This window comes from Scardinius erythrophthalmus, assembly GCF_964197995.2.
Source record: "Scardinius erythrophthalmus genome assembly, chromosome: 14".
Lineage (NCBI taxonomy): Eukaryota > Metazoa > Chordata > Actinopteri > Cypriniformes > Leuciscidae > Scardinius > Scardinius erythrophthalmus.
This window is the reverse complement of record NC_138234.1, coordinates 17,389,911-17,408,809: the sequence shown is the minus strand read 5'-3', so window position 1 is coordinate 17,408,809 and position 18,899 is coordinate 17,389,911. Positions and strand designations below refer to the sequence as shown.

Genomic DNA, 18,899 nt, shown 5'->3' with positions numbered 1-18,899 from the left:
CCAGTAAGGCATTTGAGTCTGAGCTATTTTGTGAATATATTCCCAACTGTAGCACGACCTCTCAAACATCACTGTTTAAAAAAAGGTCACCTGGTCTATTTTCTGCAGTTCGGCAGCGTCGGTTGACCCTCATAGCTGCAGTCAGGTGCTGTTTAGATGCTGTGCAACTCGTCTGCACGCGTTTGAAAGCTGTTACTTTCACAGTTGTCTGCTCCCTGGTTGATGGGTTTCATGATAAGCTCCAGCGTTGTGTTTCAGAAGCCAAATTGCCACCTCAACGCTGCCTGTTGTTTATCTGTAGATCTTTCTAGAAATTCATGCACTAGTTGTTGCTTGCTTTCTATGACTGTACTGTAGTTGAAGTATTTTAGCAGTTGACCTGTATACTGCACATCTTATATTTCATGTACGACAGCAATTAAGTTTTGCTCAACTGTTTTGCTGTCCGGAGTTGTTGTCGATTAGCTCCATCTGCTTAAATGGAGTTTGTCATTATTTTGTCGCACATTACCCAGTAAGCATTACTAGACCAGCTAGAGCTTCTTTTCGACATCTAAAAAGTCCCCCTGTTCATTCCCAGAGCATGGCGTAAACAGGGAGCAACTTAAAACCTGACGTCACTGCGGTGATACCTATAAATCAGGGTCCTAAATGACGGCTAGGTGTCTGCTTTCAGTTAGGCTGAGGCAGGACGCTTCCCTCTCTCCATGTGGATGAAGAGCAGTTTAAGTTGTTTATCGAACAAGAAAAGGGGAAGTTTGGAAAGTGTGTGAACAGACAAGCGCACGAGGTCTCATGCTATTACACAAACAAGCTCCATATCTGTTTACAGCCGACCTTGGAAATGTTGACCAACACAATAAAATGTAACCTTGCCCTCATTCAGATCTAAGCGCTTCCAGGGCTCCAGACTAACATTTGAGAGCAGCACTAAGTTAAGTTCTACAGATGGTGGTGCCAGCACCCGATTTGTTAGCGCTTTATTGGGATTTTTAATCATAAAGGTATTTTAATAAATTGTTTTGCATTAAGTGCAGTTACTAATAATATTACGTTTATTTTTTGGAAATGCACATTTGACAGTAAAGCACTGAGCTTGAGTTAAAGGTGCAGTATGTAAGAGTGACAACTAGTGGTCGAAATGGGTACTGCAGTTGAATTCAAAATCTCAGAGATCGTTGTTTGTCCCGTCACCTGCTCCTCAGACTGGACGGCGCTCACACTGGTTGCCAGTTTGAGCACGCGCAACAGGAACGAGCGCAATGGGCAATGAAAATTGGCAACGTGCAATATCACAGACCAAAGCAATCATTCCAGCCTGGAAACGCACATTTCAAAGTAAAATAACTGGCTGTATTAACATATTATATTATAATGTAATAACATATTATGTTATTTTTATGTTTTAGTAGAGTGAGAAAGTTACATACAGCACCTTTAAGATGCAGGTAAAATTTACTTTTATTAACATCAGTAACTTAGAAAAAAAAAATTTTATAGGGAAAATTTTAAATATTGTGCTCTTATTAATAGACCATTGTTCTTCTATTGTATCACACTGAACTGAGCGGCAGCTTCAGTGATTATAAAAGGAGCGCGCTTTACTTGCTTTGTGTAAGTCAGTCTTGAGTTTGAAGAAAGTTTTTTCATACTTCAGCACAAAAAAGTGTCAAGTTTTGACACAAATTGATTTCTTGATTTCATATTTTATAATAGTTGATTCATAATGTGTAAATATAAATTTAAAAGCAAAAAAAATGGAAATGGCTAATAAGCCAATAAGTGCCCCTCTGCCGCCACCTACTGGCAATAGTGGTAATTTCACGTTTTTTATTTTTAAACAAGTTTGCAAACAAGTGTTAGTTTTTCTACATATTGAAATTTTAAGTTTTACAGATGGGGACAATCTATGAAGGATGAACAAATGTTTTTTTTTTTGTCATCACATTAAAAATAATTGAATTTCACTCTCTAAAGGTCGCATGAATCCTGCAATGAATAATGTAAAAACATTCGACTATTTCTGCCACAATACCATGGTTACAGTTAGAGTTACTACATTAAATCCATGGTGAATGTTGGTGATTTGTGGATTGGAAAGCCTTCTATAACTTGTTTGTTCATGGGACAATGCTTCTCCTGGTCTCTCCTAGGGATGCAACGATTATAGATTTTGTTGGTACGATTATAGTCTGAGGAATAATCACGGTTTCACGGTTATCACGATTATTTTGCATTCATTAATTTCACAACACTATTAGTTTATAAAATCACACGAAAACTCCTTATATTTTAAAGTGTTATTTATTGCTGCTCAGCAACCAAATAATACACCACAAAATAATAATACAAACAAACAAGTCCATTTCTCTCTTTGGAATTAAAGAAAAGTGAAAAAAAAAAAGATTTTTGACTTACTTTAACACTGAAAATAAATAACAATAAAAATAAAAATAGCCTTTTGAACTAGTTCATAGTTCTTTTTTTTCCATGCTTTTTTTTTCATTTTTCAAAATGATTGCCACAGCCCATATTGAACCACAGACAATTATTTTATCAGTTTTAACACTGAAGCTATGCGTCAGATGTTTGTTTCCCATCCTCACCGACCTTGTCATAAAACTGGTTTAAATACGACGACTCCTTGCTGCTTTTTGTTTTGATTTAACGTAAGTGATGAGTCGTTCATGAACGATCCATTCATTGCGCCTGTCACGTGACAAATGAACGAAAGACTCTGAAGGTAAAGTAATTATTGATGTTTCCTGTAAACGATTTTTGACGGCATTATAATGATTTCTTAATTCAGAATATGATAAAGATTGCAGAGGTGGATATGTTCTGGGAATTTTGCAGTTAATAGTATAACATTTAAAGCCCCTTAAATGAACGAAATGACTCGAAAAAAGATTTGTTCATTTTGATGAACGAGATCGAACAAGAGAATCAGTAGTGGCTGGTGTTGCCAGATTGGGTGTTTTTTCCCGCTACATATTAAGGGCGGTTTATGGTGTGTTTTAGCTGTGTTTTCGCCTGGAAGGCTCTTTAGAAATCTGGCACTCTATTGAAGGAAGTTAAACTGAGAGCGCGGCGTTCACAGACCAGAATGGACGAGTTCACAGTAACGTTCATCAGGCAGTAATACAGTACGTTCAGTTCACGTTCGCCCAAAATATGAACTAGTTCCGTGCTCCGTGTCTCATAAGCTCTTATAATGTTTTCATTTTGCATCCCTAGTCTCTCCATGTTAGCGCTGTTTGATCTGATATATATGGTTTATGACAGAGAACTCTGCGGCAAGTTTGAATACTTCTCACTAGATCTTGCAGCGATGTTATTAATACTGTGGCGAATTCAAACGGTTTCTCACTGGATCACCAACGCTGTTTAGGAACTGTCACGTGACTAAAGAGCTAATAAAACACTTTTTTTTTTTTTATGTTTCTCATATTCAACAGAAACGGTAGGAAAAAAGGTCGCAAAGTCTGAAGCCCTGACTTTAGTGCAACAGAGATTAAATTAGGCTACAATTTAGTTAGTTTTGTTACTTTTTGCATGATTTTTGTGTAAAAACTATTCAGGTTGTTGTAGTAAAAAATAAATAATTAAAATATTAAAATTGTTTTAATGTCCCACATTTTGCATGCAATTTGTGGGGGCTATAAAACAATTGAATGCCACTTTCCACGATTAAGCTTCAATTTGGTTAAACTTTTGTTTAAAAAAAAAATATTGTTTGTTGTAAAAAGTTTTAAATATTTAAAATTTTCCACATTTTGCATATAACCCTGTTACCGCAAGTTACCGCATTCAAATTGTGACACCCAAGAAGTGACATTTTCTACCGCATATGAAGACATAAAAATATTCCCATTTTCAAAAATTGTACCAAACTTTAGGGGTGACTATTCGTTAAGCTGAGCAACTCAACCCTGTTAAGTTATTAGAAGAGAAAGTGGTTAAATATTCTTTCTTTAATTTGTGGAAAGTTCTTCTTAAATTTTAACTCAAGTTCTAGTTTAAAAAAACAAATCTGTTTAATTTGATGTTAATTGCTAGAGAATAATAACATCAGCAGTTTAAATGAATATAAAACACAGTCATGTAATATGTGGTTGAACACAAACTTTCATGGGAAATGTAGAATATTTCTACAAATTTGTGTGTGGAATAGTTGAATCTTGCTGACTATTTGCTGGAAGTCCTTTAGCTTTGGCACCAGATTGTAACAAGATATTCTTTGTTTTATAGTTATATTTTTATTCCCCAAGACTATTCCTCTGAGGCAAACAGGCTGAAGTGCATTTTTGTCTGGCAAGTGCTCTCTGTTTGTGCATGCTGGGACTTGTTGCTATGGAGAGATGTTGCCATTTTATGATGTTTGCTCAATTATCTTTAGGGACCTGATGTAACAATTTCTCGTATGTGTGTGAAGTCTTGCTGCAGTAATATTAGAGTTTGGATGAGGAACTTGTGTCAGGATCGTGTCTTCGGTTTTCCTAATGTACTAATGTTGCTTTACTGACCTTACAAGATCAATGATTTCTGTGTCAGTCTGAAACGCAGTCAGTTTTATCTAGTCTCTACGCAAGTTGGTTATTTTAGGGAAATCAGGTTTGCACAATTGCTCGTTGATCTCATGAAAGTATATTCAAACACATATAGATAGAGGCCATATTATACCTCATACTCTAACATCTAGGAATTATTTCAATTTCAATTATATTTTAAGGCCTATTTTTAGGATTGTTTTCATGAAAATTTAGCACGTTTTCCACGCCAATTCTCATTACCCCATGTGAATGATTCTCATCTTGCTATAATGCAAAACAACTTGTATATTATATAAAATTGTAAATATTGTTGACATAATGGTACTATTTTTTACTGTTTATAATATATATTATTTTCAACTTCAAACAAACCATTTTATTGTTGTAGGCTAATTTGTACCGTGTGGTAAAAAGAGTTTAATTTCTTCATTTTTTGTTTTATTTTTGGAGTATAATATGACTTGGAGATGTTTTTTGTTATGTTGGTGAAATTCACCTCTAAAGTTAGCATTTTCTATTTATACTTTACTCTGAAGGAAGCACCTGAATCTCAAAACTTTGCGTTTTGCTTGCTGAATTTGTCACATGTGGATCCTCAACAGCAAGTTTGTGCAGGTTTATTTGGGTTTTATCCATATTAGGCTGACACATCATGATAAAATGAGGTAAAACTGACATTTCAGGCTGTGATGTGAACCCATTAACCTGCAGAAAGATAGAGGAACAACAGAGCCGGTTGAGATCAGACTTTGACACCTGCTCACACCACAAATCACATGCTCTCTTTGTCTCCTCAAGAAAAACGGTTGTCCAAAAAGCCCTTTGTTTTCCAGCGATGAGAATTCATCGTAATCTCTGAATTGCATGTTCCACATCATTCTTTTGAACGATTTAGTCTTGTAGTGTCTTAAAATGGGTGTTTCTAGTACACTCCAGCGTTTAAAATGAATAGGCCGCGGTGAATATTTGGTGATGATTTCCAACACGAAACGAGGAAACCCCCACCCGTTGAAAAAGGCCTGTGAGAATTCTTTTGATGGTGAATCAATGGAGCAGCTCTGAAAGGAATTCTGCTTGATGTTATCCATTAGCAGATGCTCTCTTGTCGAGAATCGCTTTGCTAATGAATTCTCTCTGCCTCGTCTCAGCGTGTGCGGGTTTGGATTATGAATGGACTAAGAAAAGCAGCCGCTCGGAGACACGCTTTATGCATTATTCAGTGTTGATAATCTTTCATGCTCTTGTTAGGACGGCCTTCATCTGCGCTTTTACGCGAACATGAAATTGTGGCGGGCGGTTAATTGTCATACAAAAAAATGTAATTTTACAATTTACTTGTCTCTTTTTTTTTCATCTCAATACACATCAATCTTACCAATTTACTTATGAATTCTAAATCATGCAACATTTTAATAAAGAGTAAGATGATGTTGCAGATGTATTTTGCAATATTTATAAAATTTGTTTAATATTTTGTTATTGGTATTAGTATCATTAATATAGATAACAGTAATGATATTAATAATAATGTTTTTTTATTACTTTTTTTAATTAAAATGCATTATGCAATTCAGTAAATAATTATTGTGTGGATTAAACATTGCTTTTATTAAGTTTATCATTTTTATTTTTTTCAATTAATTATTTACTAAACTATTTTGTTAAAAAAATAGTAAATCAATAAAATGCTTTTCTTTTTTGCCCATTTTGATTAATATTATTGCAATATAGACAGTTCATTTTTGTTATGTTTATACATTTACATTTTTACCTGCATTCATTTAGCAGACGTTTTTATACAAAGCGACTTACAATTCAGGAATACATTAAGCGATTTATCTTGAAGGCAATAAACATAAGTGCTAATAACACAGAGTTTCAGACATCATTCAGAATATAACTTTTCCTTATTTTGTATTGACTTAGTGATACTTTTGATCCCCACTATAGGTCCCAAGGTAATTTTTTTGTGACATTTTACGGTTAAACCTACAAGCCCTTATTTCATGTAAGCAAAGACCCTATGAGTTTCTATTTATTGACGTTTTACTTGTAGCTCTTATAGATATTTTTCATTAGCTTTGTATGTTAAAGGCTCAAAACATTTAAAGGATCCCTTTGACATGACATAAACTGTCTCTATGAAGCCCCTCCTTCCGAAAACCTCAATGTGCTCTGATTGGTCGCCTGGACCAGAGTGTTGTGATTGGTCAAGCGCTTCGAGCATGTTTAGGAAATGTCACATCCCTAACCATAACCACGAGTTTCAATACACTCCTAACTCAACTCAATCAGGCCCCGCCCCTTTGTTTTGCATATGCAGGAATTTGGCGGGAATTATTTAAATGAGGAATATTGTGTACATTCATTGTACAAGACTACAATTGAGGCGTTTCAGGGAGTTCAGAAACAGTGTGCACTTATAGAGAATAACTCTCTGATGAGTGACTTTGTGCTTTGTAACTTTGCAGACTATTTTTATGCTCAAACTGCAACATTACACACTAAAGAATGTTGAAAATGTAAGCATAAGACCGCTTTAATAGAAACTACATCAACACTGGACTCTACAAGTGACTCACAAGTGAAATGCTCAGTGAATCACAGTTAAATCTAATTGCGGCAATATAAAAATTGCAACAGACATGAAGTAAAATGTTGCCATTTTGCCCATTGCGTCTAAATAAACACTTTCACATGCTAATAACTTTGGTATTTTCTCTTGTTGCAGTTTGCCCCAGCACGGACATCCGCAACAACGCGACCAACCTGCGCGTTCTCGAGAACTGCACGGTGATCGAGGGCCACCTGAAGATCCTGCTCATGTTCAAGACCAGACCGGATGACTTCCGGGGCTTGAGTTTTCCAAAGCTGGTCATGGTTACTGACTACCTGCTCCTCTTCCGCGTCTACGGCCTTGAGAGTCTCGGCGACCTCTTCCCGAACCTCACCGTCATTCGCGGCAACAACCTCTTCTTCAACTATGCCCTGGTCATGTTCGAAATGATCCAGCTGAAGGAAATCGGCCTCCACAGCTTGACCAACATCACGCGCGGGGCGGTACGCATCGAGAAGAACCCCGACCTCTGTTATTTGTCCACTCTCGACTGGTCCAAGATCTCGGACTCGATGGAGGACAACTTCATCGTGGCAAACAAGGATGACCGGGAGTGCGGAGACATTTGCCCGGGTACCATCAAGGGAACGATAACCTGCAAACAGACCACCATCAATGGGAATTTCGGCGAGCGTTGCTGGAACCAAAACCATTGCCAGAGAAGTAAGTTGCCTCTCAATGCTGCTTTTTTTAGCATTACATTGTCCACAATTGATATTTACCCTAAAAAGGAGTCATTTGTACAACATTTCTTTGGAAACAATATACGTTTTTGCTTAAAATGAACCAAAAGTTTATGTTGGGCTCTTGGAATCACCATAGATGCTTTTACTTGGTCTTTCCAGTTACTGAAACTTGAAATTGTCACTTGTGGACTGATGTAATTAGTGCTGAAATGTGTTATGTAAGTTGTATGCCTGCTCTCCGAGGTCATAGGAGCTTTATGATATTTCGAATATCCGCAATATATTTGCGATGGTTTTGCTGGCGATTATAAATTTAATCAACAATTGTGTGAATGTTCCAGTTGTATTGTGCTTTTTATTTAGCCTACAATGGCTGTTTGGTAGAAAATAATGTTCCTTTGGTAAATATTATTTTTTTAGCCATTTTAAATTCACAGCAAGTATATATTAAAGGTCCCGTTCTTCATGATCCCATGTTTCAAACTTTAGTTAGTGTGTAATGTTGCTGTTAGAGCATAAATAATATCTGTAAAATTATAAAGCTCAAAGTTCAATGCCAAGCGAGATATTTTATTTAACAGAAGTCGCCTACATCGAACGGCTCGATTGGACTACATCCCTCTACATCCTTCTTTAATGACGTCAGTAGAACAGTTTTTTGACTAACCTCCGCCCACAGGAATGCTCCCTCAACTCTACCGAAATTCGTTTATTGCACACTTTTTATAACTTACTGTTTACTCAGCTCTTACGGTGATTTTCTGAAGTAAAACTGACGCTTCATCTTTTGTGTGATGTACAATAAACTTTATTAAACTCATCAGTATATGTTTGATCATCATTCAGACAGCAGACTTGTAGGCTATTAATAAATAATGGATACATACAAGCAGATGACAAATACGTTATAATAACCGTAATTAAACTACTAAACTATACCTGTTCCATCTCTATACAGCACTCTGACTCTGTAGGCATTATTGTCCGACTCGAAATGAACACCGTTACTGAGAGTTTCTGATATCATCATTCCGTGAGATGAAATTGTCCTGAGAGACTGAGCGCGAGCTCATGAAGCTCCGCCCCCTGTGCCGTCCAGCAGCAGCTTATTTGCATTTAAAGGGCACACACTGAAACAGGTCGTTTTTCTGAGCCCCAAAAAATGTCAATTTAAACACGCTGTAAAAAATGATCTGTTGGGTATTTTGAGCTGAAACTTCACATACACACTCTGGGGACATCAGAGACTTATTTTACATCTTGTGAAAAGGGGCATAATACGGGACCTTTAAGACATATGTTGTCTGAAAAATATGCTGGAGGAAATATTAGGGCTGGGCATTGACACTAATTTCACGATTTGATTCACAAACTTGTGATTCAATTCGATTTGATATTGATTAATTGAGGCCTATCAGGTACAGTACATGGCAAATTTCCTCAAGGAAAAAATATAACTAATGCTGTAAACTATACAGGCAACCCCAGTTATAGTACATTACTATAATATTAAAGGTTTTAACTGATTTGTAGGCTACTTACAACTAAATGACACATAAGAAGGTTTTAAAATAATCATACATTAGTAATTAACATTTTTAAATTTAAACATTTAAATGGTGGTTGTCAAAAACACAACAGATTTATTCCAAAATAGGCCTACATTACGTAATATTGAAGGACAGGTTAAGTTTAAAATACAATTTAGCAAAATGCTCCTCTCAAGAGTTCATTTTTCTAGCTGACTAAAGAGTTTATGGTCACTAATCGGCTTCTCTGAGGTAAATGTAACATTACGTGTCATTTTTTACAAGCTGTTTTATTGACGTCTTTCCGCTGTTGAAACGCTGAGCAATTACATGTGACATTATATGGATTTTGCTAAGTTGTACCTGTATCTTTCAACGTACCTGATGATGGAGCTGAGAACTCGTGAAAAGCTGTGTAAAGGTGTCAAAACAGTGCCAGGAATCCCTTTGTCACGCATACAAACCAAGATCTACTGCGAGGAGACGTGGTTCTGATGCCAGTACTGAACTGTAATGGGCAACATCAGGTCACATCCTGTGACATAATGTCCTGTTTTTGGTTTGTTTACATGTCTTTGGTCCATGTTGTGTTCATTTTTCAGTAGTCTCTGTGCTCTTTTTTTGGTGTGCACCAGGGTTCAGATTGCAGCGTTCACACTTATTCTAATGAGAGCAATCACACCAGGGTTCATTTTGATCCAACCAAACATGCCACGTGTGAACACACCCTAAAAGACAGATTCTTGGCATTTAAGAATTGTTATCTGTTCTTCAAAATGAGAATCAAGAAAATAATATTTTTCAAGCTTTTTTTTTTTTTAACCAGCTCTAGTAAACATAGGTCTTGGCTGATTTGCAAGTTGAAGCTACAATAACAAAGATGAACCGTGTGTATGCGAGCGAGATGGCGCTTGTGTTTGGCTGGAGGAAGCCAGTCTGGTACATTGAAGGACAGTCTGTGCCAATACAAATCTTGTCCGCCGGTTCAGCGTGTACCGCACCTGCTCTCTATTCACCTCACACCCCTCTCAACATGATTCAGCTCAAGTACCTTGTTTACTTCCACCTCTTTTTGGAGGGAAATGATATGGAAGGGCTCGATGAGTCCGTTCAGCCTTAAACACATCCGGGAACAGAAGCACATGCGCTCTTAAGTCGGAAAATCGAGGAGCGCATTAAAAACTTAAGGGGCGAAATAAAAATCCATTAATTTATTAGAATACCAAAGGTTTTTTAATATTTCTGCTTCAACTGTATTTAATAATTATGTAAATATTTATTTATTTAACTGTAATGAACATATTATTGTCTTGATACTAGTCAAAATCTGCGTAATGTGTTAAGTAGTGTTCTATTTAAAAATTGTTTTTATTTTTTTTGTCACAGGGCAGCTTAGAGAGAAACTATCACAACAGCATTCGTATGGATGAGGTCAGGTTCTTTAATAAGACCAGCGGTGCTCTGCCCAAATAAAGGTTCACGTTGGTAACTGGGAGGTCTCCCGTGCTCTTCAAAGGGATGCATGCATGAAGCAACCCACTTTTTTTGACATGTGATAGGTGAAAGTTTAGTCGGGCATAATGTCAAAGTGAAACCCCATTTCTGGAGTGTGATGCAATGGCGCTGTATTTGGGCAAGCGCTGGGGTGAGCGAGTGTGTAACCCTACAGCAAGATACCATATCCCCAAAGAAACACGCGCTCCCTGTCATGCCAAATAAACATAACCTGTCCGTGTTTGTTTGTTTAGCCTGACATTCATGTTTTCTGTTCCTCCGAGAAATTCTGTTTTTCCACAAATAATGAGAGGAAAAAGTTCGTGTTCGAGGTGGAAGGTTTTTGACTTTCTTTTGCACTTATTTCAAGACTTTAATACACATTTATAATATGTATTTATTTATATTGATTCATATTCATAATATCATTATTTATGTGATTTTTTTTTTCATTTTATTCATTTTTGCCCCAACCCTCTACTTTCTGATCTTTTATATTTTCATTCATCATTTATTCAAAAAACAAAAGCTTCACCTACAAACAACCTTTCCAATCAACTCTTAAAGTCCCCCTATGGTGAAAATCCAGCTTTTATTGTTGTTTATATATCTATGTGGTGTTTTAATATGCTTTAAAACAAACCATGTGTAAATTCATAAGTCGACACCATTGCTCCATTGCTGAGTATTTTCTCCTTAAAATTGCAGAAAACACGGTTTGAAATCGTTGGTGTTTCTGACGTCACAAACTACCTTGTAACCAATCACGTCAACGTGTGATCGTCAACGAGTGAGTGAGTGGAGGCGGGGCTCATTTGCATATTCATAGAACACGTATACTAAATGAGAGAAGGGTGTAGTTACATTCAGGCTATTTTGAGACATGAAGAAATGTTTTTCAAGGAAATAACACTTAAATATATCACTCATGGTGATCAAACATTCGTTTTAAGGGATAAAATGATTGACTACATGGGGACTTTAATAGATAAAACCAAAGAAATTGCTAATTCGGTGTCATGTTGACTCTTAAATGCTTAAAACTGTTTGGTGATGCACTGATTCAACTGTATAAATGTTTACCAAATGAATTAACATGGTGAAGCGCTTGATCCATTTATGAATGCACTGAACTGTTTTCTGTGAAAGCGGGCAGGAGCCGTTTGGAGTTCAGACGGAGGATGCAGACGTGAGGTTGAGTGGAAAGATAAAATCTGTGCAGGTCCTTCTGTAAGCGTAGCTTTCCATTCTTAGCTAGACATAAAAACAGCTCAGCACGCTTGAAGAATGAAACGTTTAGTGTTTGGTTTATTTGGTGTTTTGTGCTAGTTTCTAGAGTGTAGCTGATAATAAGAGCATAAACATGGACACACTTCACACTTCTTTGAAGAACATTTTGATAAATCTCTCTGCCTTCAGTGTAGCAACGTTGTTTAAACTGGGCCTTTTATTCCTCCATAAAAACGTCACGAACGCAAACAAGGGAAGAGGCGGAGTGTCGGACAGAAGACTGTTCTAGATTTGCTGTCAGATCAGTGATATCTTTTGCTCTGGCACATCGTGTTCTGTTATTGTGAGCGTTGTTCTGTTGCGCCGACAGCGGCTCTTGCGCAACCAGGACCTTTTTAGGTCAAAGTTCAGCAGCCGCGGGTTTGCGCTCATTTGTTGTCATAGCCATTTTGTTCCCCTTTGATGATGTCAGAGCATTGTGCGTTGTGGACTTTAGTTTGTTTTTTTTTGTCTGGATGAATCGCTCTTAATTAACCTGACTTAACATTAACCTGATTAACCGAACGCAAACATTGACAACAATATCTTTTTTTTGGTTTCATAGCAAACCATGCGTTTTAATTAGGGCTTTCTAGTGTAAGTTTGATTTAATGTTCTCATTATTGAGATTGAAACAGCTTGTTAAACACAATATTAGAGCAATAATTAATGTTATATGTATGTATTATTATTATATACTACTATTACTACTAATAAAAATTATAATTGTTCTTTTTATTATCATTAGATTATTTTATACTGCTAATTTTTTATAAATATAATATTAATGATGATATTTTATATTATTTTATACATCATAATAATAGTAATAATGATTTATTTATTTTTTATTTTATTTATGTAGTAGTAGTAGTAGTAAATAATAATTATTATTAGAAGTAGCATTTTATGATTATAATATACTTTATATTTTAATATTTTATTATTATTGTTATTATTATTAGTGTAGTAGTAGTAGTAGTATTTTATGTATTTATATTTATAAATAATAATAATTATACCTAAATATTCTTTAGATGGTGCTATTATGTATAAATATAAAGTAGTACTACTACTAATAATAGTAATAATAATAATTATAATAATAATAGTAAATTATTAAATTGTAAATACTTTAAATAAAGTATTATTAGAATTAGTATCAGTATTATTATTAGTAGATGTAATAATAATACATTTTGAATACCTCTTTTATATTATAATACAACACATAATAATAATATTAATGTTGCTTAATTAAAAAATTATTACATAAAAAATTGTATAATTTTGGCGCTTAGGACATAGATAAATCCCTGGTATGTTCTTGAGCGCCGTTAGCTGCGTTTTGGTTTCTTAGAAAAGGAGACGGGGAAAAAACAGCAGGAAAAACAGAAGGAAAAATGCGGAGCTCCACAAGGGCTGACATCCAGTAATAAATCTGACACATTTGCTTGGAAAAGATCACATGGTTCAGTGAGTTTAAGGAAGCTGATTTTCTTGTTTTCGTGGTCCAGGTGAAAGATTCGGGAAGAAGTCTGACGTCGCATCTCTTGATCTTCAGTCTGACCTTGACAGTTGTTTGTATACTTGTTTGTTGTATCTTATCCAAGCTGGAACTGCTTTTCAAACCAGAAGGGCGTGGATGAATCACACTGAATTAGATTCAACAGCTGATAATGATTTTCAGAAGCACTTTGCGGTTAAACTCTTGTTTGTCCTGTCCATCGGAATTCATAACTGTGGCGGCGGAGCGCAGAAATCCTTGCGTGGGTTGAGCTGAGGTGTCGCGTGATGCCTTGCGACAGGTGGGCGCTTTAGCTTCCGTCTGCTGTTAGGAGAAGCGCTTTTCTGAGTATCAGCACCTCGGAAGTGCCGGAGGGTAAGGGTACTTTTCCTATAACAATCTAAGAGTAGGTCATTCAGTTCCCACCGCAGAGTAAAGAAGCCCTTAGCATGACAGATAAGGAGCCTGTGAGGATTCTCTTTCTCCCACTTCACTGCTCTTTTCCCCACTGTAGCCGACACTCATTTCACACGAGCTGGGGGATCGTCTGCACAGCTTGAGCAAGCAACGGCTTTTTTTTTTTGTAGTGCTTCTCAGAATTTGGGGAAAAAAAGGGGGAAAAACTCTCCAGGCACCTCTTCTAACACAATAGGAGTCGCTCGTCGGTTAACTTGATTTGATTTTCTTTAGCAGGCAAACTGATGGTTGCTGTCAGTCAGAGCCTTATATCAAGGCTCAGATGAAAGGTTTATTTATTTTGCACTGTTTTTGAAGACAAAACTATAGAATTGTGCATAAATGAGTTTAAACATGGAAACTTGTTCAATTGAGCTGAAAGGGCTGCCTTTTTTTTTTTGGTATCATCAAATTAGCCTAAATATTTAACAATTGAACACACAAAAGGCAGAAATTTTGTACATTATGATGGATAGTAAAATACTTTTTTATAAAACGGATAGTTCCAGTGCTTGATTATGATTGGTTGAGCCGCGTTCGAACAAACACACACCTGTGACCGCATTACATTAGTGTTACTGCACAACTGCCGTTTGTGATTCTTTGTTGCTGCATGTGTTGCTTAGCAACCTCTTTTGAATTACATTGCTTGGCGGAGGAATAAATGTGTTATAACTTTATATTTTTTGTTGCTGGTGTTTATTTTATAAATAAAATAAATATCAAAATGAATATTTTAATGGAGTAACCGTTTTATAAAAGCAAAACGGTCCGCTCCGCGTCGTGCCTAACAACGCCCCTTAAAGGCCCGTTCACACCAAGCACGATAACTATAAAGATAACGACAAAGATAACTATATATGCGTCCACACCAACGAACGATAACGGTCTTTTTATTCTAAGCACGCGCGCGCGCGCCCCATTTTAAATGCGCGAGACCTTTAAATTAGAATGGATTCTGATTGACTGTCAGTGTTTTATCGTTTGACAGCTGAAAAAAAATCGTTCTGAAAGTGATCCCAACGATATCGTTCCTCATATCTTTATCGTTATAGTTGTGGTGTGAACTCTGTTATTCTTTAATATGGAGAACGATTTTTAGAATTATATCTTTATCGTTATCTTTATAGTTATCGTCCTTGGTGTGAACGGGCCTTAACTGTTCTAAATCTACTGTAAAACACGGCTTCAAGGGGCTTATTGCTTAAATTAATTTCTTTTTGTTTAATGTTTATGGTGTTTATAGTACTTTTTTCATTATACTGTCCTGGTCTTAAGGTCTGTTCACACCAAGAACGATAACTATAGCGTCCACACCAACACACGTTAAACATTTTTTATTATAAGTGAGCACTGTTGCTTTAAATTCTGGGGTGGATTCTGATTGGCTGTCAATTTTTTTTATTGTTAATCAGTTAAACAAAATGTTGTTCTAAAAGGGATTCTAACAATATCGTGCTTCTGTCATTATCATTATAGTTGTGGTGTGGATGATGCAATTCTTAGAGAATTAAAACGATTCAAACTTTGTCGTCATAGTTATTGTTAATGCCAGTTAACACCAAGATTAATACATTTTTTTTTATCATTATAGTTATCGTTAATGCCCATTCACAACAAGATTAATACAACTTTATCGTTACAGTTATCGTTAAGCCCCATTCACACCAAGATTATTAAAACTTTCGATAATTTTATCGTTAAGGCCCATTCACACCAAGATTATTGTTGCGAGTTATTGTTAAAAACACAAAGATTATAAAAAATGTAGCGTTATAGTTTTCATTTAGGCCCATTCACACCAAGAACGATAACTATACCGATAGCTACATTATCGTACACGATTAAAACTTTAAAGTTATCGCCCATAGTGTGAACAAACCATTGTTTGCACAAAACTTTTCAGTGCATGTTATTCCCATTAAGAAAAACAACTTTTAAATGACTTTTCTTTCAGATGACATCATCGAGCCCTCATATGTTTTAGCCCTGCCCCTCTATATATCTTTCCCAATGAATACCATCAAGTCCCGCCTTTCGCCATCTACTGATTTAAATGTTGTTTCGCTCAAATGTGTTGAAAGATTGCGAAAGTAAAATTAGTGAATGTTGAAATATGACTTTCTATATTAAGTCCCCTTTTGATACATTTTTCATCTGATGTCCAGTGAGTTTAAAAAGCATATTATTAAAAGATTATTCATTATTCAAATTGACAGTAATATTTATTTATTTTTAATTTCTTAAATTTTTGTATTAACCCCTTTAGTTTTAATAAGTAACAATAAGCCTCACATGCTTTGGACTTTGCAGTCCAGCAACGACTTACATCTAGTATGCACTTCAATTTTAACCTGTGATCTTACAGTTATGAAGGGAAAATCTGTAGATTTTGCACAAAACCCCCTTGATAAGAGGAGCTGATCCATGATCTCACCGTGTCCTTCCTCGTGAGCGCCAGGGTTTAAGTTACCCCTCTGCTTGAACTCTCACACAGATACTTTCTCTCATCCGAACCATCAGCATACATTTGCACGCAAGTGTGTTTGTGACCGTTTGTGTATATGGAAAAAGGGAAGTAAATGTGTTTGCTAGTTGTGCAGTTTATATATGCATATGCCTGCAGGTAAAGATATGGCGTCCACACAGGAAGTATGAGGCCCTCCGGCAGCTGCCAGCGATTGGTTCTCACTTGGAACGAACTGTGATGCATGCATATATATATGTATGTGTGTATGTGCATTGCATTTTTAATGCATAACATGTTTTGATCATAGTAAAACGGGAATTTAAAACATCCATTTGTTTTATTTCTTGTGGTTTGTGTTTGGATTAGGAAGCGCAGATTGTGTTGGATTAGTTGTTTCGGAAGAATCACATTAGCAGCTGTACTTCCTCCATGATAGTGTGTGTGTGCGCGCCACTGCAGTCGACTAGCATCAACGCCAACTTCCATTCATTAGCTAAACAAGAAGCCCTGAGGGAGATGGAGGAGCTTGTGTCCTCGACGTTATCAATGGAAGCGTTTCTACGCCCTGCGTTTGCATAGCTGCACCGCTGACACGCCATTCTGACAAACCGCTGAGCGCTTGCACGTTCCCGCTGTTTCATGTCCTTCGGAGAAAGGAAAGGAAGAGCCACGGGGGCATTTTCTGAAATTAGATCCTTCTGACATGCATGTAAACATGGGAAATAACCAGGGGGAGGATTTGCATGTGGCTAATGACAGTTAAATGCAAACAAATCAAAATCTATCCATCATCAAACTGTTATACAGCAGTATTTTAATATCATGATCTAGCTTTTTTTATTGGATAACTGTATGCTAATTCATTTTGATATTCCAGTGGAAATTATGAATATAATGTAATTAATGTAAATGAATGTGTCCTTGCTGAATAATAGTATTACATTTCTTTAAAAAAAACAACTTACTGACCCAAAACCTTTGAACAGTATTTATTTATTTGCTATCAATTATTATCATGTGGGGAGGTTGTTAAATTTAGTATGTAAAACTTATCTTTAATTAGTTTTTTTTTTATGTAGCATATTAATTAAATGTTTAACACCGTTTTAATGCAATAATTTAACATCACACAGATTTGTTATTTCTGTTCGGAGTTTTAAAGAGTGGTTGGAAATCTTGAGATTAATCCTGATTATGTGATTCTATTGAAAGCCATATTATTTGTTTATTTTTGGTGATATGAAAGGTTGTTTAATATCTGAGAGCCTGATAAAGTTGAATCACATTAGGGAAAGACTATTTCCAAATAAATGCAACTATCTCGACATCTCGAGTGCTCAAATCTAGCGAACTGAACGCCTGTGCTCTCAAAGATGGGTTTTATTAATAACCGAGGAGGGGTCGAGGACACGTGGGCTGCTCCTGTTTTTGGGGTTGCTAGGTAACAGTGAAGCAGCTGTGATGAAGAGCGAATGTGTGGTCACATGGGTGTCTCCCCCAGAAGTTTGCATTAGGGGAAACCATTCCAAATCCACACTAAAGGAATCTGGCGTCTTTCTGAAGTTCACTGAAAATTCTTGGAATTGTTTCCTGCCTTTGTGTGTGCGCTTTCGAAGTGAGCGCTTTCCGCGGTGAGATGTTTATTGAGTTCATTGTTATTACTTGGAATCTGCCAAATTGGGATGATCGTGATTCACCAATTTTATTAAATATTTTGGCTAATTTGACAATACTGGTGTACATTTCTCTCTACATGGTTATGATAGTTAACTGTTACCCCCCAAAAACGTTCATAAAGTGGCAATGAAATAAACTTTAAATGAAATAAAATACAACAAAAAACAAACTTATTTTATTTCAGCTAGTTGCAAGGCAACGTAAATGTAATAAAAATGAAATAAAAATAAATAACTATATAGACATAATTTAGAAACCAAAAACAAATAAAATAACAAACACACACTCAACAAGATTAATCAAATGTAACTAGAATTAAAATGAAAGCAGTAAAACTAATAGAATCTCAGCGATACTAAAATCTGACTCTCAGGTCTGTTTAGTACATTTTACCGTTTTTAAACCCTTTCCACAGATTTCCACAAAACAATATCGGCCTTTTATATAGTTTTTTATTTTTAAAATGATGTATAATTACATTTTTGGACCATTTTTGTTCAGTAATATTTAGTTATAGTAAATAACACATTCATATACAAATACAATTAATAATATCAGTTAATATGTACTCAGTTGAACTTTATATTTAATTTACAAATACAAAGGGTTTAAATATTGGCGAAAAAATTAAACTATGTAAA

The 18,899-nt window shown here is 35.9% G+C and overlaps 1 protein-coding gene across 1 annotated transcript in view; it reads left to right on the top strand.

Annotated features, from left to right (window-relative positions):
• insrb (insulin receptor b) overlaps positions 1-18,899 on the top strand; it is a 72,848-nt gene that overhangs the window by 19,285 nt on the left and 34,664 nt on the right. The window contains exon 2 of the mRNA XM_081385543.1: positions 7,285-7,833. Coding sequence (XP_081241669.1) covers positions 7,285-7,833 — 549 coding nt within the window. The remainder of the gene's footprint in view (positions 1-7,284; positions 7,834-18,899) is intronic.